This window comes from Ovis aries, chromosome 22 (assembly GCF_016772045.2).
Source record: "Ovis aries strain OAR_USU_Benz2616 breed Rambouillet chromosome 22, ARS-UI_Ramb_v3.0, whole genome shotgun sequence".
In the NCBI taxonomy this organism is placed as follows: Eukaryota; Metazoa; Chordata; class Mammalia; order Artiodactyla; family Bovidae; genus Ovis; species Ovis aries.
The window spans coordinates 44,790,176-44,811,279 of NC_056075.1; the positions used below are offsets into that span (position 1 = coordinate 44,790,176).

Sequence of the window (21,104 nt, forward strand, 5' to 3'; positions counted from 1 at the left end):
CATGGTCAGCCCGAGTGGCCAGTGAGCTTTATTTGGCTTCCTTCCTGCCGCGGAAGAGCTGTGGGCGCTGGGCGAGGGTCCACGCTGGCCACCCTGGGGGGACGCCAGGTGCCTGCAGGCCTGATGCCGGCCCCACGGCCTGTCCAGTCCCTGGTGCTGGGCGGGGAGCAGGGGGTGTTCTCCTTGGGCAGGGGCAGGAGCATGAGGGCAGCGGCCTCCCGGGAGCCCCTGCCGATGCCTGGCTCTACTCGGAGGCAGCAACCCAGCCCGGGGAGGGCGCCAGGGCCTTGCACTCAGCACGCGTGGGGCTGGAGCACCGTCCTGATGCCGGCAGCCAGGGCGTGTGGCGTGGGGCTCTCTGCGGTGCAGCTCACAGGCAGGCCCTGCGCGGCCAGGGCGTGGGCTGTGGTGGGGCCAATGGCCACAAACTGCAGGAAGAAGACAGAGGGGTCTCAGCAGAGCCACAGGCCTTTGGAGGGGAGGTGGGGGATGCAGGGGGCACCGGGTGCAGGGCCCGTTGGACATCCTGTTAGGATGATGTCTGGAATCGGTCAGGACCTCCGTGGTGGGAGCACAGAACAAAGCCTGGAAAGCAGCTCTCTGTGAGGCAGGGGCGGCAGCCGGGCCCCCCATGGAGGCAGAGCAGTCCAGACCGGGGCCCGGAGCCAGGGGGTCAGGTTCAAACGGCAGCTCCACAGCACAGTGGCCTCAGGGTGACCACCCTCTGTGGGCCTCTGTCCCCACCTCCATGAAGCAGAAAAGTTAACAGCTTTGCTCATCTGGCTGCTCCAAGGATTAGATGAGCAACACGTGTAACCACTTGGCCTGTGCCTGGCACAGACCCATGCCTGGTGCCCGTCGGTGGTCACAGGACCGTCATTATCCTAGGTTAGAAGCTTCAGTGGCCTGGGCCACGTTTTGCTGTGACTCTGGCCCCTGCCAGCTGTCATTGCAAGTCACTTAGCCTTTCCGATCCTCAGTTTTCTCATTTGTGAAAGGGGCTCAATCACCCTGCCTCTCAGTGCTAGCTCGGGGCAGGGCGAGGCGGGTGAAATGGGAAGATTGACAGCTTCAGGCAGAGAGGTGCTCATCCCATCCCCCTCTGTGCTCACACCATGGACAGGGACCTGCCGGGGAGTGGTCTGTGACGGTGAGCCCCCTGAAGATGGCAGCCCCTGCCCGACATGCCCATCCGCCCCTCCCCAGGCAGGCTGGCAAGAGAGAGGATGAGATATCTCCTTCACAAAGTCTTAGGAAGTGGTGGCCAGATGCTCCTCCCCAGGGGCGTGTGGGGGCAAGGAAGGAGGCTGCTTACACAGAAGCTGGGGCTCCTGGAGCCCCCACACTCCCACCCCTTCCACAAAGCAGCTACCCCTTAAGAGACCTCCCTAAGGCAAAAAAATGAAGCTGGACCCCTACCTCACACCATGCACAAACATTAACTCAAAACGGATCAGAGACCTCAATGTCAGAGCTAAAACTACAACAGAAAACAAATAGTAGTGAATCTTCATGACCGTGGATGAGGCAATGGTTTCCTAGACACGATGAAAACCACAAGCAACAAAATAGAACACTGGTTAAAAAAAACTTCTGCGCCTCAAAGGACAACATCAACACAGTCAACAGACAAGTCACGGAATGGGAAGAAGTTTGTGCAAATCATGTATCTAATAAGGGACTTGCATCCAAAAAAACAAAAAGAACTCTTACAATTCAACACCAAAAAGACAAATAACCTAGTTAAAAAGTGGCAAGGATGTGAACAGATGTTTCTCTTAAGAAGATATCAAAATAGTAAGACTCAGGGAACTCAAGTTGGTGCTCTGTGATAACCTAGAGGGGTGGGGAGGGGCGGGAGGTGGGAGGGAGATTAAAGAGGGAAGGGACAGATGTACACCTAAGGTGAATTCATGTTGATGTACGACAGAAATCACACAAATGTTGTAAAGCAAAGATAAATACAAAAAAATTTTTTTAAAAGAAGGTATCAAAACGGTCATCGTGCCTATGAAAAGATGCTCAGCGTCTTTAGTCATTAGGGAAATCCTAACCCAAACCACAAAGAAACTACTTCATACCCACTAGAATGGCTATAATCATATAGACAAAAAAAAAAAAAAATAACATGTGTTGGCAAGAATATGGAGAAATTAGAATCCTCATATATTGCTGGTGGGACTGCAAAATGGTACATCCACTTTGGAACACAGTTTGGCAACCGTTCAGAATGTTAAACATAACGTCACCGTATGAGCTAGCAACTCTACTCATAGGTATACACTCAAGAGAAATGAAAACACGTGTTCACACACACAAAAACCTGTATTTAAATGTTCAGCTATTACTCATGATGGCTCAAAAGAGGACACAATCCAAATGTCCACCAGCTGATGAGTGGATAAATAAAAGGTGGTGTATTCACAGAATGGACTGTTGTCTGGTAACGCAGAGAAATGAAGAGCCGGTACATGACGACACGGGTGAGCCCTGAAACGATCGGGCGAAGTGAAACGAGCCAGTCACCGCAGACCGTGTGTGGTGCGACTCCGTTTGTATGGGAAGTCCAGAACACAGGGAGGTCCGCAGAGACAGGGAGAAGGCCGGTGGTGGCTGGGGGGCTGGGGCGCGACTCTCACGGCCACGCGGTTTCTTTCACGGTATTAAAATGTTCCAGAATGAGAGGATGATGGCGGCACAACTCCGTGAATTTACTAAAACCCACTGAATTGTACACTTTAAAAGGCAGATATTTAAGTCATAAAAAGTGAATTTCATGGTGTGTGAATTATCTCTCAATAAAGCTGTTTTTTTCTTTAAAAAAAAAAAAAAAAACACATTAAAAAAGAAGGAAAGAAACTCCCGGAAGTTGGGAACCAACAAATAGCAAGCATAATTTCAGCAGAAGCAATCTGGTCACAAGATGACGTTTCCACGTGAGCCTTTTGTTTTCCCTGAAACGGACGGGTCACAGGAGGGGGCGCATCTAGAGAGCTCTGTTGTCAGATTTACCACCAGGGGCCTGTCTGGACCCACAGAGCCCACGGGGCTGGACCCAGGCTGTGGACGGGGCCCTTGGAGCAGGGCAGCCCACTCCCCACCAGGCCCCCAACAGCACATCTCTGTTCCATCTCTGAGCCCCTGCCTGGGGCTGAGGTGGGAGTGGGGAACCAGTCTATAAGGCAGGGACAGTCCCGACCCCCCCGGTGTGCTGGGCCACCAGCAGCCCTTCCCCAGTCCCCCTCGGGCCCTGTAAGAGCATCCCCATTACAGGGCTGTGATTACTTGCCAACTCCTAAAGAGTACAAATGGAAATCCTTTGAGTTAAAAACCCCAAAGAGGAGAAAGGATTTTAGAATAGATAATTTCAAGGCAGATGGGAAACAAGGGGAAGCATGCTAATAGCCAAGCCAGGACCTGAGCTAACGGCTTGACTTGAACTCTTTCAACGAACCTATCAGGGAAGACCACGCACATGTCTCCGAAGACCACAGAGGGATAACTGTCCTCACGCTGCACAGGCTCACAGAGGTTAAGTAACTTGTCCAAGAGCACCAGCCAGGAAGCGGCGCTGTGGGCTGTGCACAGGGGCCTGGGAGTCCCGACGCCCGCACTGCACAGCACGAGGACTTCCTGGACCAGGGCTGGAACTCCCCGCGGTGGAAGTGCAGAGGCCTGACCCCTGGACCGCAGGCAAGTCCAGCCCTGCCTTTTCTCCAGAGCTGCCATCAGGGACTCTGCGAGCTCAGGAGTGCTTTGACTTCGCATGGAAATTCTAGGATAATTAGTAAAAGCTAAAACAAACAAAAGGATCTGAAACAAAAAGATCAAGAGCCCACTGAATATCGTACCTTAATTTGGCCAATGCTGTCACCAGATAACTCTTGAATATGCTTGAGACTGTGTGTCAGGCCAGAGGGGCTGAAAAATGTGATGCTGGCGGGAACACCCTGGAGAGGGGAGAATGGAGTCAGTCCCTTGCCAGGGGCTGAGGAGAAAGATGCTCCTCGGCTGGTCACCATCACCCCTGGAGCCCAGGGTGCACCCCGGGGCAGCCCAGGGGCATTCGCAGCAGGAGGGGCCCCACTGGTTTGGGTCCCAGGCTCCCTAGAGATGCAGCCCAGGTCGAGAGCTGTTTAGAGGCGGGGTGGGGGAGGTTGGGCGCTGTTCCCTGGGCGCTCTGCCGCCCTCGCGTCTGCGTCTGCCCGGCCAGAGGACACAGGCATCTGGGACCCAGCACCCAGGGGTGGACAGCGCCTCCAGCTCCTGTGGCCAAAGCACACCGATCAAGTCAGACAGCAGGGAGCCTGCTCCCTGGCCCTCTCCGTGGCTTCTGGAGATGGAGCAGACAGACGGGCCCACTGGGCCTCTCTGCTCTAGTTGGTGCTAACAGGGCCTCCCAGGTCGGCAAGGCATTCCGAAGCCTGTCCTGGGAGAGGAAGGGGAGGCGTCTTATTGGGTGCAGATGTGGAAAGCTCCCATCAACCCCACAAGAGCCGAGCATTCTTCTGCCTGAAGCCTCCAAAGGTTCCCGCTGCCTCCCCAGTTCGACCCAGACCACGCCCCGCCCCGTGGGCCCGCCTGGTGTGCACCTCACCCCTCTCCAACCTCTGCCCTGCAGCTCCACCACCGACCCAAGTGTCAAGTCCACTGCGACCCCGGGCTTTCTCACTCTTGAATGCTACACAGAGGGCTTTGCGTAAATTATCTCCTTTAACCCTTGAAAAACCTTACCAGATTGGGTCTGTTCCTACTTCCCAGATATAGAGATGGAACCAAAAGGAGGGACACTCCCCGCCCCCCACCCCCACCCCCCGTGAGTCGCAAGCTGCGATGGACAGTGGAACCAGTGTCAGGAGGCTGGCGCCCCTCAACCCTGCCTGTGCCACCCGGGGGCCCCCGGCCCGAGCTCCTGAGAAGCGGCACACACCTGCTGGGTGTAGTAGCTGGTGAGGTTCCCCTGGATCCCTGGGTGTGGAATAGTCTGGTAGACGGTCACGCTCTCCAAGGGGATCCCTGGGCACAACGGAGACCGAGACAGACTTTACTGCACCGGGAACGGACCATGGGGCTCCGTTAGTGGAGGCCCCCCAGGGCCGCATGACCTTCCCGGAGCAAGCGGCCGGGCACCGAGGGGCGGGGGCTGGGCCGGCCCTCCACACCCCACCGGATGCTGCAGAGGGGTCACACGGTGCAGGAGGCGCAGATGACAAGGAAGGATGGGGTCCCGAAGCCTCAGCCCCCCTCGGGACCATGATTCCTTTCGTCCCTGCGTCTGTGTGAACTGTCCACCGGCCTGGCCCTGGCCACTTCCGCCGTGGCTGCTGTCCATGTGGACTCCCACCCTGCGGGCCAGGGCTGGAGGCAGACCGCACGGGGGTCTGTAAGCCTGGGGGGTCAGCGGCCACGAGCTTTCAGGGCCCCAGACAGCCTGGGATGGAGCCCAGGGTTGGAGCAGGAGCAGGTCTAGGTCAGCTGAGCTGCAGGCCACCCCGTGCTTGAAGAGATCGGCTCTCCCTGAAGACCGGCTTCCCCATGTGCCCACCCAGGGGTCCCGGCCACCCCGCCACCACCGAGGTCCTAGTGAGGGCTCCGGGTTCCCCGCCAGCCCCCAGCTGAGCTGAGTGGGTTGTGGGGAGCGGATCTGAAGCAGGAAGGCAACTGCACCCCAAACCTAACACGAGGGGCGCCCACCTCCCGGCCCACTGGCCCAGCCCAGCCTTGCCCTCCCTCGAGGGCTCTGGGGTGACGCTTTGTCACTGCGCGGGCAGGCTCTCGGGACCCGGAGAGGCCGGGGCAGGCGTGGCCCCGAGGACCAGTGCATTCAGTCACCTTTGTCCTTGAGCATTTTTGGCAGGATCTCTCTCTTGAGGGTTCCGCAGGGAAACAGAAGAGGCAGTGCCGATGACTCCCCTGCGAATAAATAGGCAGGCGTTGTAGAAAGGCCGAAGGTAACGTGGCAGGGGTGTGGGAGGCTCAGCCCCAGGCACCGCCCTGGGTCACGTTGGTTCCAGGACAGAGTGGAGGAAGCTCTCGGGGTCATGGCGGGGTTGGGGGCAGCATGTGGAACACTAACGCTCATGCGTGCCTCGGGCTGCAATCCCCCTAGCTTCAGGAGGCCCTCCCACCCTGGTGGCCCCGGGCAGTGGTGAGCATGAAGAGCTGGGTCATAGGTCAGGCCCAGTACTGGCCCCAGAGTAAACAGTCTCTGCCTCCAGGGTGGACCGGCTGGGAGGGAAGTAGCTGGAACCTGGGCTCCACGGGCAGGCAGCAAATGGGAGCCGGGCGTGGATGGTGGATGTGCAGCCGCCCCAACAGAGACCAGCTGCAGGGCCACTTCTGTTATGGTGGGGATGGCGGCCACCAGGCCAGGTGCCCCAGGGGCTGAGGGATGCCGGCGGTGGGGAGGCCCAGCCTGCTCAGAATGGCCCTGCCTCCTGCCCCCGCATACATCTCTGCTCTGGGAGAATCAGGTGGAGGCCTCTAATTGCAGAATTGTGGAGACACCATGGAGACAGCAGCTCCCAACAAAACTGATGGGCCGTCAGGTGTCAGAATCCTCCCCAAGAGTGGAGGCTTGACGGCAAACAGCCTCTGGGGGAAGGACACCCACGGCCCATCTCATCACCATGGAAACTGACGGCATCTCCCACCAGGGCACTGCTTGACCACACCACTCATCATCTTCGTCGTAAGATCATTTATGGAAAACGAATGAATGAATGAATTTTAAAAATTCCTTTTCTGGATGAGCTCAGCTAAACAGGGCAGTGTGAAAGCTGGTTGAGTGTTCTGCAGAGGTGAGCAGTGAGGTCTCCCTGAGATGACAGGGAGCACAAAGGGCCTGGCAACAGTCTAACCCCACATAGGATGGTGAACCTCGGGGCTCGGATGCTCTGCACTCCTTTAACAGGAAGAGGGCCTGGCCTGCTGGGCAGAAGACGGCAGCTGCGCGGAAAGTCCTGAAAGCGCGCTACGTGGCCGGGGCAGGGGCTTCAGTCTCTGCAGGCGACGCGCGTGATGAGAGGGAGTGTGTAAATGTCATTTTCCTGGAGGAGACACGTGTGTCTGTGAAACTCTAACGACCTCCAGGTCTGTGCCCTCTCAGGCCTGCTAGCAGTGGGCACTTTACGGCGGATAATCAGGATGATGAGGCTGATGGTGGGGGCGGGTGCGTGAAGGAGAGCCCAGGAAGTGGGCAGGTTGGCAGGAACCAGTTGTCGGTCAGCTCAGCTGCAAGTCCAGGGGGACAGTTCAAATAACCTGAGTAACCAATCAACTATAATCCAGGGAGATTAAAAATCAATAAATAAGCCTGCCTCTGACGTCCTCCCCTCCTCTTTCTCTCAGAAGACGCTGTTAAGAGTCATCTTCTGCCTCTGACCACTTCACTCGTCCTTTCTTTTCCGCCAGCAGGGTCACCCTGGGAGGGAAGACCTGTCCATCAGAACAAGAAACTACCAGATTCACTGAGGTGATGGCTTTAAGCACTTTAACAGTGCCCGTCACGGAGCAAAGAAGTATTTCAGTCAAACAAATAAGCAGTAACTACGAACTGGCCTTTCTACTCCAAGAATGCACTGGATCAGGCTTCAGAGGTGACTTGCAAGAAAATCCTAAACATCTAGGAGAAACCAGGGGCAAGTCCTTATTGGTCAGGATGGATTCTCATTTAGATGTGATTCTAGTTGGGAACTGAAGGTTCATTAGGACCCACAGGCGCACACTGGTCGAGCCGTGCAGAGTCCGTCCTCCCGCTTGTCCCCTTGGAGCTCTGGGACCCTGGATGGTCACGAGCCCCCCGGAGCTTCCACAAGCCTGCCAAACAGCGTGCTGGGCAACCCTGGGGCACCCCCAGGCCACCCCTGCGGTGCCCCAAGTCAAGAGGGGTGGCTGAGCTGTGGCCTGTGCTCCGTGTGACAGGGCTAACACGTTTTTTGTTTTTTCATTTTGATTAATTTAAATTTAAACAGGCACATGTGGCTCCCACAGTGGACCATAGTGGATGGTGGTGGAGAGGTGCCAGGGCCAAGCTGACCACCCAGTAATGCCCAGCCCTCGATACCAACAGTGACAGTGACCCAGGAAAGAGGAAATAAGGTCATCCATAAGAGAAAAGTGGGAAGAGGAGAGTGAGTGGGACCCGCAACGTCCACTGTCCGCTGCCTGAGCGCCGGGAGGCCTGGCCCACGGGGAAGGGGAGGCCCAGGACTCTTGCAGGGGGGGCTCCCAGCGGTCAACAGGAACACACAAGCCCGAGCCCCTTCACCAACGGCACTGGCTCCTGACAGGAGGGCCCCCTAAGACTTCAGAAAGACCGAGACAGGCCAGCGCCACCTTGAGAACAAATGTTCCAACACACCACGCCCCACACAAAATGGCCCCAGAAGAAGTACAAGTTCCCGGTTAAGGTATTGCCCTCCCTGCCCACACCGATGCCAACACCAGGGACAGAGAAGACAAAACCCTCTCCCAGACAAACTCACAGCAACACCTTGGGTGTCAGCAAGCAACTGGCCCTGTCGCCAAGCTCAGAGAAGCTCTAGAGAGGGCCTGTACACCGCGGCCCCGGGTCAGAGCCCAGCACATGGTCTATGGCCGCTCTCCTGTTACGACGGGCAGAGGACAGGCCTGCAGAGCTGCCTGCACCCGGTCCTCAACAGAGGGGCCATCGATCTCAAGGGGCATGGCCCCGATCTCCTCAGCAACAGAAGGTGAGCTGGTTCATGGGGGTGTCTGATGACACGCATGTGTCAGGGAGGGGCCAACGTGATAAGGACACACGAGCGTGTGAGCATCTGTGTGCAGCTGGAGCAGGCACAGCCGGGGGGTGGGGGCTGGGACACACAGCTTGAGTGGGGGCTCCCCTACAGACACACTGAGCCTCTGCTCTCTCTCTTCCAGAGTTCTGCTCCAGAAAGCTTGGCTCATGCCAGAAGCTGAGAATTTCATAACTAGTGCAAAGCCTAATTCCTGCTGAAATATAAACCTCCCTAGAACCTGTGCCATTTTAAGTCTCAGCCCATGTGCTGCCCGATGATGAGCTTATGATGGGGTAGGGGGTGCTCTTTCATGGAGGAGTGGGCTTTGTGGGGGAGGAAATTCAGAGAAGGAAGTGGCTCCTACAAGGAAGGGCAGGCGGGAGAGCTGGCAGGCAGGCAGACAGACAGACAGACGGTGCCCAGTAGCTCCTGCTGCCTTCACCTGCCCCTTACAATCCCCAGAAAGTCCTGTTCCTGGTTTTGTCTCCAGTCCTTTCATTCTGTGTCAAGTTCGAGTTGTCTCCAGTCCTTGGGTGGAGCGGGTGGAGGGCAGTGGGCTGAACCTGATAAGCACAGATGGGAGCAGATACAAGGCACCTGATACAAGACAGCAGCAGCTACAAGAGCCCAGAGGGGTGCACGCACTCATATCAGCTGTGGCATTACCAAGACAGCACCCAGGAGACGGCCTGCCCCGAGGCGCTGGCTGGGAGGCCCCCCACAGCAGCACCGGGCTCGACTGGGGCCCTACTCTACTTACTGGAGCAAATGTATTCTGCAAGCTTCTCTGCATTTCCACAGGTTTCTCCTTCTGTATGCAGGCCAATTCTGTTCACTGGAAAACAACAACAACATCTATGTATTTACACGGTTGTTAAAGTCCTTCTGTTCCAGGGCAGTGTTTTAAAGATGCAGAGACGAAGGCACATGCTTCGCAAAGACACGGAGTGTCTCCCCTTGGAAGCTGGCGTGGGAGGTGGGAAGAGGCACTGTGCACCCGAGAGGGAGCTGGGTCCCAGCCTGCGGCCCCCCTTCCCCGCGGCCCCCAGACCTGTGGCTCTGGGTGATACGGGGTCAAATTAGCAACTTACTCTCAAAAGGTTCAGGAAAAATTCAGTTCTTTGCCTTGTATTTATACTTTTCCTGTAAGTTCCCTTCAAAATAAAGATGTATATATAAAAGAAAAAACTACATAACCATCACACAGATCTATCATAATTTAAATTGAACTCTTCCCCTGTTAGTGGACACTTGGAGTTTTTCATTTTTTTTACATTATAAGTAACACTACGATATAATTGTGTATCCCAACCCTCTCCCCGCAAAGACTCTTGAGAGTCCCTTTGAGAGCAAAGAGATCCAACCAGTCCATTCTAAAGGAAATCAGTCCTGAATATTCATTGGAAGGACTGATGCTGAAGCTAAAACTCTAATACTTTGGCCACCTGATGCGAAAAACTGACTCATCTGAAAAGACCCTGATGCTGGGAAAGATTCAAGGCAGGAGGAGAAGGGGACGAGAGAGGATGAGATGCTTGGATGGCATCACCGACTCAGTGGACATGAGTTTGAGCAAGCTCCAGGAGCTGGTGATGGATAGGGAATCCTGGCGTGCTGCAGTCCATGGGGTCGCAAAGAGTCGGGCACGACTGAGCGACTGAACTGATAAAAACATTTCTCCTATTTGGGATTATTACCTTTGGATAGATTACCAGAGAAGGGATTAGTGGCCAAAGGGTACAGATAATTTGGTAAAGCCTTTGAATACATGCTGACCAAGTATTTCTCAAAACATGGGAACTGATTTTCAATGCCATTTAGCCATATCTGAATATATTTATTTCACTGCAGTCTTATCGGCATCGTTATGTAGTGGACTAATTACTTGTTATAAACTGAGTAAGGAAAAGAATCTTTTAAACTGAACCACGGGGCTCCATGAACTAAGTCAGGTCAGTGGGGAGGACACCTCCTGCTCCCCTCTCTCCTCTGCTCTCCACCACACTCACCCCTCTGCACGCTGGCTGCTCAGGGGGCGCAGGTTTCCACACCCAGCAGTTCTCCGGCTCTCAGCTGGGTGTCCGACAACCTAACTCACGTCTGACGCTCTCTCCAAGGAGGCAGCGTCAGATCCCAAGGATCCGGGGCTCAGTTCCCCGGATCACGCCACCCCCACTTCAGACCTAGGTCGTCGCTTGTGCTTCTGACAGACCGGCTCTGAGTTGGAGGGTCTCCCGGCCCACTCCTTGAGTTGGGTCACTTGCTAGAACAGCTCACAGAATTCAGGGAAAAGGTGTAATTTACTGTTGCTGGCTTCTTACGAAGGGTATTTCAAAGGGTGTCAATGAACAGCCAGATGGAGGAGCTACATTGGGCAGGGATGGTTCGGGGTCTGGGCCTCCCGGCTCCTCCGTGAAACTGCTCTTTGGATTTTTTGGCGGCTTCGTTGCATGGGCACAACTGACTAAATCACTGGTCACTGGTCATTAATTCAACCTCCGGGCACCCCACCATTCTTCTCCCTGGAGGTAGGGGGCAGGGAGGGCAGGATCTGAAAGTTCCCACTGGAATCACGGGACTGGTTCCCAAGGCAACTAGCCCCCAATCTAGGGGCTTCCCCAAAGTCCCCTCAGTGAAGTCAACTCAGATGGAGTTGAAAGAGATGTTATGAATAACAAAAGACACCTTTTTTTTTTTCTTATCACTTAGGAAATTCCAAGGGTTTTAGGAGGCCTGGGCCAGGAATAGGGATAAAGACCAAATATACATTTTTTTATTATAACCACAATATCACAGTCATTCTTTGGTGTTTTATTTGGGCCTTGACTGCTTACCTAGAGAAGCAGTAGCATGTCCCACCACATACACCGACTTAGCATTCCATTTTTCTTTCAGAGACCTCTTCCAGACTGTAAAACATGAAATTCGATGTGAGTTGCAGATACCACAGTGGCTGCCTGCAGCTGTTTGTTCCTCCTAAAACACTTGTGAGCAAGGCAAACTATTAATGACCAGATATAAAGAACAGCATCTCAAACTAAAATCCATTTTTATATTCTATTCATAGTCTGCAGGCAAGTTTTTAAAAATCACTTTGGCCAAATGTGTCAGTATGCCTTGCTTGAAATAGTAAGTCATTTCCACAGCTGGCACTAGAAGCATTTTTAATGAATACTAGTAAACAAACATAATGAAGAATTAATTTGCTTGGTGATATTAAAATATAAAACTCTACCCTTTTTCCTTTGGCCACGCCATGAGACTTGTGGGATCTTGGCTCCCAGACCAGGGATTGAACCCACAGCCACGGCAGTGAAAGCACTGAGCCCTAAGCACTGGACCACCAGGGAATTCCCCCCAAAATCTAGACTTTTATATAAAAAAGTTACTGCTTGTGAAAAAGAGGCAATTTAAATCTCTAATAAAGCAACTGCTGTTTACTTGCTGTCCGACACTTTGCGACCCCGTGGACTGCACCATGCAGTCCTCTGTCCTTCACTATCTCTTGGAATTTGCTCAAATTCATGTCCACTGAGTTGATGATGCTATCTAACCACCCCATCCTCTGCCATCTGATACAAGTGATTTTATTTGGGACATAAACCAAAGCAGTCAACAAACTGTCATCTCAGATAGGAAGGCTCATTTATCCATTAGGTCAAAGTAGAGATAATACATTTCAGGTTCAGAAACAAACACAGTTTTATAGAGGACGTTATCATTTTATGACAAATATGGGTTAAAGAAATACTGAAGGAAAAAAAAAAGTATCACAAGGCCACTTGGCATTCAACACCCTTTTAGGAGATCCAAGGAAACACTAGTTTTTCCTTCCTAAGATCTGACACCCGTCTGGGCGTTTAGTAGGCAGCACAGTCCTGTTTCCTGGGGACTTGGCACCTCGAAGTGCTTGCTCCCATCAGAAGGCTCCCAGGTGACGCTGTTCTGGGTGGGACACCAAGAAACAGCCTAGAGGAAGGAATCTCAACTCTTCTTCCCTCCAAAGGTAACACAGACAGAAAGGAACTCAGTACCTAAATACTTTTTGAACTAAAAGTCACTGCGCTGTTTCAAACGTGAGGTCCAGCTCTTTCCACACTGAGCATCACCGACGGGAGAAACCAGAGTGACATCCAGAGGGATTCACAGCAGACCCCGCCCTCACCTTCAGCTTTAGTGTCTTTCTGCAAACACCGCTCCACGGCTTCCACCGCTCTGGGGCTGGTGAAAATGAGTCCCCCGTAACCTTCGGGATGAGACAGCTGCACACCAAACAACGGCAGAGGAATTTTATACGATGGCCAAGTTCAACGTTGCCCAAGATTCCACATCTTCACAAAAGTAGTAGGCAAACTACATGCATCCATCCATCCATCCACTCAAGACATGAGAGCTCACTATGTGCCTGGAACTACTCTAGGTCTTTAAGGGCACACAGGTAAATTCATAGCATTTCCCTCAAATAGCTCACAGTCTTGGGGAGGGACGGGTCAGTGTGATGCGGGGTGGCAGGCATAAGGGAGCAGAGGGGATGTAACTCAGCCTGGGCATGGCTGGGGTGTAGGGAGGACCGCAGACTGGACCTGCATCCGTAATACACTGGAATATTCAAGAAGTGATATCAATGCTGAAGCCCCGGTTTCTGAGGATAAAAATGGGGACAAAATCTACTGACCACGTATTCTGAGCCCGGCAGTGGGCTGTCTTACACACATTGCTGCACTGAATGTGTGACAATACCCTGTGACGGGTGGAAAGTCTCGAATTGATCGGATTAAGACACAGAGGTTTGACACAGAGGCTTGGCGAGGATGAGGAAGCAGCCGAGGTGAGGGGTGCAGCTGTGATCTGAGCACGTGTCTCCACGGTGCCCAAGCCTGAGCACTGACTCACCGCACCACCAGAGCTTCAGCTGGAGCTCAGACACCCCCTCAGGAAACAAACTACCTGGGGGAGACAGGCTCCTGTTTCTAGCATTTTTCAGACCATCGGGGTCCTAGCAACGAGCTCGGATGATGAGCTCTGCTTCCGTTAAAGCTGCTTATGGGGGTCCCTTACGTAGTCCTCACAGCACATAGTCAGGGCAGATGCCAACTATTGAACGAATAATTCAACATTCAGCTCAAACGGAAGGGAGAAAGCAGAGAGGTGCTCCGTGACGGGCAGACTCCAATATGCAGAGCATGGAGGTGGTGGTGTGGGGGGGGGGTTGCGGAGGGGGGAGCCTGGGGCTCATAGTGGCCTGGGAGCCCAGTGGGCAGGGGTGGGCACACCCACCCCGTGAAGCCCCCGACTCTCGGCCCACGTGTCCAGAATGGAGCCCCTGGGAAGGTTATCTGGTGGTAGGTGCACAGTGGTGGAGGCTGCTGGGCACCGAATCTTTAGCTGGAACTGCTCCGATGGGGCTTCCCTGGGGCCGTCCCCGGCTGTAATCTATCACCCCAACCCGGGGGCAGTAGTCCCAACCCTCCCTCTAATCTGCTGCGGAACCCGGCCAAGGTGCGGGCCTGGGGAGAAACAACAGCTGTTGGCCTCTTTGCTGAGGTCGGGGGGCGCGGCCTGCAGGAGAGGAGGAAGGGGAAGGGTCCGCGCCTCTGACAGCCCGCAGGCGGGGCCTCGCCGCGGGCCGCCTCTGGCTCAGGCGGCTTTCTGGAGGGGCTGCTAGAGGCTCGGGCTGAGGATCCGACAGAGGCTGAGACCTGGGGCAGGTGAGTTCACGTCGCCAGACTGAGACGAGTGCTCTTAAACCAAGTGTTCATCAACGGGTCCTTCCCATTCGGGTTGGGAAGGATGCCATGGAAACCAAAGGTGTCTCATTGGAAAACGATGGTGCTCAGAGGCTGGCGAACCTTACCTTCTCCGACAGACCGGGGAGACACAGAAACTCAAACGATAAAACAGGGATCAAAGTGGCTTCGAGCCCATATAATCCCAGCTCCTGCAAATAAAAGGATACAGCTTTGAGCTGGCAGGGTGTTTTTTGGAAAATAAGGAAAAGGTGCCTGTTTCACAATTTACACTGTGCTCACTCCTCAGCTGTTAGCAGATCGCCCCACCCTTGACTGACTTCAACACAAGCCAGGGCCAGGCGTTCTGGGACTGGGTGTGCCAAGCACTTACCCTGACGTAGGGGTCCTGGCCACAGTCGTCCTCCTTGGGGTCTTTCAGCAAAAGAACCTTCATTATGGCCTGGCAGTCCTTACAGGGTGCTACAGGGCAGGGAAAGGGGATGTTAACTTGATCACCAAAGCTCTTCCTGAGCAGGGTCAGCGGGCTGGGCGGACATGGGGCGCAGGTAATCAGCAGCAGCTTGGCTGGCCTCTCCCTCCCCCACAATGAATTGGCGTTTATGGGCTTGTTCCTTCTGAAGACCCTGTCACCGATAAGGCCTGCGGACAGCAGGCTGGCACTTGATATCACTTGAAAAGGCGGATTAAAGCCACTAGGGAAAGGTAGTGTCCTAGCGGAACACTGGAGACTCACAGAAGAGAAGCGATGCAAATTTTGGGTTGAATCAATTAATAAATAAGAGAAATGAGTACCTTTTAAGGAAAGGAATAATTACTTCCATTTCTTGATAAATCTACTCAGTTGCTTATAAGCTCTTTAGGAAATGATTATATTGATTCTTCTCATATGTTTTACAATGTGGTCAAGTACCATGAGATAATCTTCCAAAAATTTTTGAGAAACCTGGAAAAAAGCCTGTTGATATATATCAAAAGGCGTACATACTTCATACCCTTTCTTCCTATAGTTTCACTTTTAGAATAAATTCTAAGGTGTTACTCATAAATGTGTGCAAAGATTAATATAAAGGTGTTCGTCCTGGTATTTTTTTTTTAATTGACATATAACATAGGGCAAATTTAAGGTGTACAAGTGTGATTTAATACATTTATATGTTGTGACACAATTACCTCTGTAACATTAGCTAACATCTCTATCACTTCATAAAATTATCATTTCTCTTCTGTGGTAAGAGCAATTAAGATCTAGTCTCTTGGCAGCTTTGAAGTTGATAACACAATATTGTTGATTATAACCACCACGATATTCATTAGATCCTCAAAACTCAGCTGCAAGTTTGTATCCTGGTATGCTTTATAATTGCAAATAGTTAGAAACGATGTAAATGTCCAACAGGGAGAGAATGGCTAAATGAATCATGGTACAAGTCTACAAAAAATCACTAAAATATCCATAAAAAACTTAAATTACATGGGTTGTTTAATCACAAAATAATGTTAAAGTTTAAAAAGGCAGGATACAGAATTGCATAACATGTCTGATCTTACAGATTTTATATACACATATACATGAAAGAATATTCTTTGCTGCTAGGTTAGGGTGATTATTTTCTCCTCTATCTCTTTCTGTATCATCCAATTTTATTTTTACAATAAACATTAAATTCCTCTTGTATCAAAGGAGGAAAAAGCACATTATAACCATCCAAAGCTCTCGAAACAAAAGCCGCCAAAGACCTGCAGAACAAACTCTGCTGGAAACGCAGATTACATCCCACAAGTAGCATTAGACTAGCAATTACTTAATTAATATACAGCGGTTGATAATTGTCAAAGAGAATATATTGTTTGGAGCAGAAATGTGTTAACACTGGGAGCCATTACTAATAAATAATCACTGAACGTATTTCTGGAAACTTATAACATCTATGGGACATCTTAGAAACTCTGGCTCCAAATGAATTGCTTTGTATCTAAGCAACCAATCCTGGGTGAACTAATAATAATTATGAAGCCAAGTTCAATTACTGCTGCTTTCCAGCAGTTAGCTGGAGAGCTGGGGGGGGGGGGTGGTGGTTGAGGGGGGGCTTGGGGAAAGAGGCAGCAGCACCGTGTCTATCATTTCCTGAAGTTACTCACCATGCGTCTAACATAGAAACCAGAAATCCCCCTTTCCAGGATGCTCACTCTTAGGTGCCAACTTGGCCGGGCTCGTTTTCTCCATTTATTCAGCAGTGCCAACCTAGGTGTTGCTGGGCGGTGATCCACTCGCCATTCGTTGGCTTTAGTAAAAGAGATGACCCTAGGGCATCGGGGAGGGCCTGCTTCAGTCAACAGGAAGGCCTAAAGAGCAGAACTGAGGCTTCCTCGAGGAAGAAAGAATCCCACTGCGGCCGCAGCTGCAGGTAGTGCCCGAGCCCGGCCTGCCCTTCCCGTCGGCTTGCACCGTGGATTCCAGGCTTCCCTCGCCAGCCCCCACAGCTGCACAAAGCGATTCCTTGCACCAAGTCTCCTGATTATATCCCCTACTGTTCTCTCTGCTGAACCCTGGCTGACACACCTCCCAATCTGGGGGTTCAGGGATGTACGTCACTAAGTGGCAGAAGTGAGTGACAGAAGATGAGATGGTTGGATGGCATCACCGACTCGATGGATACGAGTTTGAGCAAACTCTGGGAGACTGAAGCACAGGGAAACCTGGGGTGCTACAGAGTCGCACATGACTTAGTGACTGAACAACAGAAAGGGGCCTGGGGCTTCCCCAGGGGAGAAGGGCAGGCGTGACTCAAGTGCGAGGACCAGGGAGACTCTGGTTCACCGAGAAATGGGGATCTACCGGATCCCCAAATATCCATTCCTCCCTCCCCGCTCACAGACAGGAGCCCTTCATAACGTCGGGCACGTGGATGCCCGGGACAAATATGTGTAGATGGATGTGGTCAGGTGAGGAGGTGCTGGTCCAGAGGATGGAAGTGGAAGTGACGCACACACTTCCGGTCCCGCCTGGAAGGAAGTGCTGTTCCTGCCTCCCTGCCGGGTGGAGGATGGATGGGGTTGGCCAGTAAGAGCAGGGTCTTGCCCTGGGGGTGATGCAAGGAGCAGGACCTCTTTGCATGGCAGAGCCACCAGTCAGCCAGAGTGTTTACATCAGAGGAAAGAAACGTTCTGTTTCAACCAATGTTATCGGTTCTGTTAGAGCAGTGGGACCCACATCCTCACCCATGCAGAGCCCAGAATGCTTCCTGGAGGACCCGATGTTCCTGGAGGATCATGTTCAGACTGGAGGCTGCATAGGTTCAAGCCTGAGGGGTGGGGAGAGGGCTGGGGCGGCTGGAGCGTGCAGGGGAGAGTGGGGAGATGGCCTCGTCTGGCCCTGTTAGGGAGTCTGGACTTAGTAGCAATGGAGATGTCTTGTTGATGGATGTACTGTTCTGCTTGCTCTTTCTCTTCCTTTTTCTCTCTGGGGCAACATAAGGAGGGAAGTGCAGGGTCACCGAACAGGCACAGGACTAAGGGCCAAGGGAGGCGGGTTCTGGTCCCAGCTTGACTGGCCACGACGTGATCTCGTTTTCTCCCCTATTAAATGGGAATACCCTCTGCCTTCCCAAGGCACGGAGCGACTCACAGGAGACAATGAATGACAGCTACCCAGTTGTTATGTAGTCATTAAATCAGGCTTGACTCTTCTGTGACCCCATGGACTGTAGCCTGCCAGGCTCCTCTGTCCATGGCATTCCCCAAGTAAGAATACTGGAGTGGGCTGTCATTTCCTTCTTCAGGGGATCTTCCTGACCCAGGGATCGAACCTGAGTCTCCTACATTAGCATGTGGATTCTGTATCACTGGGCCTCCTGGGAAGTCTTCAGTTCAGTTCAGTCGCTCAGTTGTGTCCGACTCTTTGCGACCCCATGAATCGCAGCATGCCAGGCCTCCCTGTCCATCACCAACTCCCGGAGTTCACTTAGACTCACGTCCATTGAGTCAGTGATGCCATCCAGCCATCTCATCCTCGGTCGTCCCCTTCTCCTCCTGCCCCCAACCCCTCCCAGCATCAAAGTCTTTTCCAATGAGTCAGCTCTTCGCATGAGGTGGCCAAAGTACTGGAGTTTCAGCTTTAGCATCATTCCTTCCAGAGAAATCCCAGAACTGATCTCCTTTAGGATGGACTGGTTGGATCTCCTTGCAGTCCAAGGGACTCTCAAGAGTCTTCTCCAACACCACAGTTCAAAAGCATCAATTCTTCGGTGCTCAGCCTTCTTCACAGTCCAACTCTCACATCCATACATGACTACTGGAAAAACCATAGCCTTGACTAGGTGGACCTTAGTCAGCAAAGTAATGTCTCTGCTTTTGAATATGCTATCTAGGTTGGTCATAACTTTTCTTCCAAAGAGTAAGCGTCTTTTAATTTCACGGCTGCAGTCACCATCTACAGTGATTTTGGAGCCCCCAAAAATAAAGTCTGACATTGTTTCCACTGTTTCCCATCTATTTCCCATGAAGTGATGGGACCGGATGCCATGATCTTCGTTTTCTGAATGTTGAGCTTTAAGCCAACTTTTCCACTCTCCTCTTTCACTTTCATCTAGAGGCTTTTTAGTTCCTCTTCACTTTCTGCCATAAGGGTGATGTCATCTGCATATCTGAGGTTATTGATATTTCTCCCGGCAATCTTGATTCCAGCTTGTGTTTCTTCCAGTCCAGCATTTCTCATGATGTACTCTGCATAGAAGTTAAATAAACAGGGTGACAATATACAGCCTTGATGTACTCCTTTTCCTATTTCGAACCAGTCTGTTGTTCCATGTCCAGTTCTAACTGTTGCTTCCTGACCTGCATACAGATTTCTCAAGAGGCAGGTCAGGTGGTCTGATATTCCCATCTCTCTCAGAATTTTCCACAATTTATTGTGATCCACACAGTCAAAGGCTTTGGCATAGTCAATAAAGCAGAAATAGATGTTTTTCTGGAACTCTCTTGCTTTTTCCATGATCCAGTGGATGTTGGCAATTTGATCTCTGGTTCCTCTGTCTTTTCTAAAACCAGCTTGAACATCAGGGAGTTCACAGTTGCTGAAGCCTGGCTTGGAGAATTTTGAGCATTACTTTACTAGCATGTGAGATGAGTGCAATTGTGCGGTAGTTTGAGCATCCTTTGGCATCGCCTTTCTTCGGGATTGGAAGCCTTAGTTGGATAATAAAAACATGTGAGAGCAAACCAAATCTACTCACTGCAAATAAGGAAAATATTTCTTCTGGGTTCTACTCTGTGGTTCTCTCGGATAATAAAACCGACACCTTCTGGATAATGACTGCTTAGAAATTCCATGAGATGGGCTGCAGGACTGGAAAAATAAAAATCAAATACTGCCCTTGGCCCTTCTCTGCCATTGCTCTAAGCATCTCTAAGGTAGAACTAAGAGGAGCCACCGCTGAAGCTTCCCGGCCACGCCAGAACCAGTATCTCCAAGTTCACTGAGAAACAGATCAATGGACACGTGCACTCAGTCATGCCAACACACTGGTACGTTTCTTAGTAACTGAAGGTTTAAAGCTGAGACTGTGCAGAGAATTGATTCTCCTTCACATCTACCCTCTCACAACTGACAGGTACCAGTCACTGAACTACTGGGTAAATCCAGCCCAGGGCTGAATCCAAGGGCTCAGAGAAAGGTCCACAGACCCCTTCTCAACAAGGGAGGGGGTGGGACGTCCCTGCTGGGCCAGTGGTTAAGAATCAACGAGAAGCCCGTGCACCGCAGCTAGAGGAAGCCTGTGCGCAGCAATGACGATCCAGAGCAGCCATCAATCAATCAAGTTTAAAACAAAAAACGTTTTTTTCAGTTGACACCTGGCTTCCCTGGTGGCTCAGAGGATAAAGCGTCTGCCTGCAATGTAGGAGACCTGGGTTCGATCCCTGGGTTGAGTAGATCCCCTGGAGAAGGAAACGGCAACCCACTCCAGTATCCTTGCCTGGAGAATCCCATGGACAGAGGAGCCTGGTGGGCTACAGTCCATGGGGTTGCAGAGTCGCACATGACTGAGCAACTTCACACACCTGCATCACAGCAACAGGAGGAAGCCTGGAACAGGAAAGGGGAGAATGGGGTATATTCTCAGGCTTTTATGCAAGGAGGTTTGTATGTGCGTCACTTTGGACTTTGGCAAGAGGCCTGGTGGTGTGGAAGAATCTTGTGCCAGAGGGGCTGAAACCTGGGTTCTGGTCTATGCTGTCCTTCTCTTGGTATCTGTTCTTGAATCTGTGAAATAGGTTTGAACCAATGGTTTCCCTGGGCCACTTTCTTCCCCATAGTAGATGCTCAGCAAATATTTGTTCGCATTGTGGGAAAACAACGTTTTAGATTTACTCAGCAATTTTTGGAGTGTGGGGAATGGCCACTTTTCCTTAAACAGACAGGGAACTGACTTGATTAAGGCCTCTTTGCTGGTAAGAGAGCCACGTCTCAAATCCATACTTTTAACCCATGTCCTGCTGCTTTGAGTAGCAGCAATAAAAGCAGCTGCCCTTTCATGTGGCACTTACATGTGTAATTTACGGGGATAAGCATTTTACATGCAAGATCTTAATCCTC

The 21,104-nt window shown here is 51.9% G+C and overlaps 1 protein-coding gene across 4 annotated transcripts in view; it reads right to left on the reverse strand.

Moving 5' to 3' along the window:
• Positions 1-21,104, reverse strand: part of UROS (uroporphyrinogen III synthase) — a 24,692-nt gene continuing 3,588 nt past the window's right edge. For 2 of the 4 annotated variants that reach the window (XM_060404589.1, XM_027960379.3), the window contains exons 2-10: positions 14,883-14,971; positions 14,617-14,700; positions 12,928-13,024; positions 11,597-11,671; positions 9,523-9,597; positions 5,833-5,913; positions 4,931-5,016; positions 3,852-3,950; positions 1-428 (exon numbers count right to left, since the gene is read on the reverse strand). In XM_060404589.1, the coding sequence (XP_060260572.1) occupies positions 294-428; positions 3,852-3,950; positions 4,931-5,016; positions 5,833-5,913; positions 9,523-9,597; positions 11,597-11,671; positions 12,928-13,024; positions 14,617-14,700; positions 14,883-14,945 (795 nt within the window). In that variant the 5' untranslated portion in view covers positions 14,946-14,971 and the 3' untranslated portion in view covers positions 1-293. Of the gene's footprint in view, positions 429-3,851; positions 3,951-4,930; positions 5,017-5,832; positions 5,914-9,522; positions 9,598-11,596; positions 11,672-12,927; positions 13,025-14,616; positions 14,701-14,882; positions 14,972-15,304; positions 15,456-16,651; positions 16,815-21,104 lie in introns of all 4 variants that reach the window. The other 2 variants (XM_060404587.1, XM_060404588.1) reach the window with 2 other exon arrangements.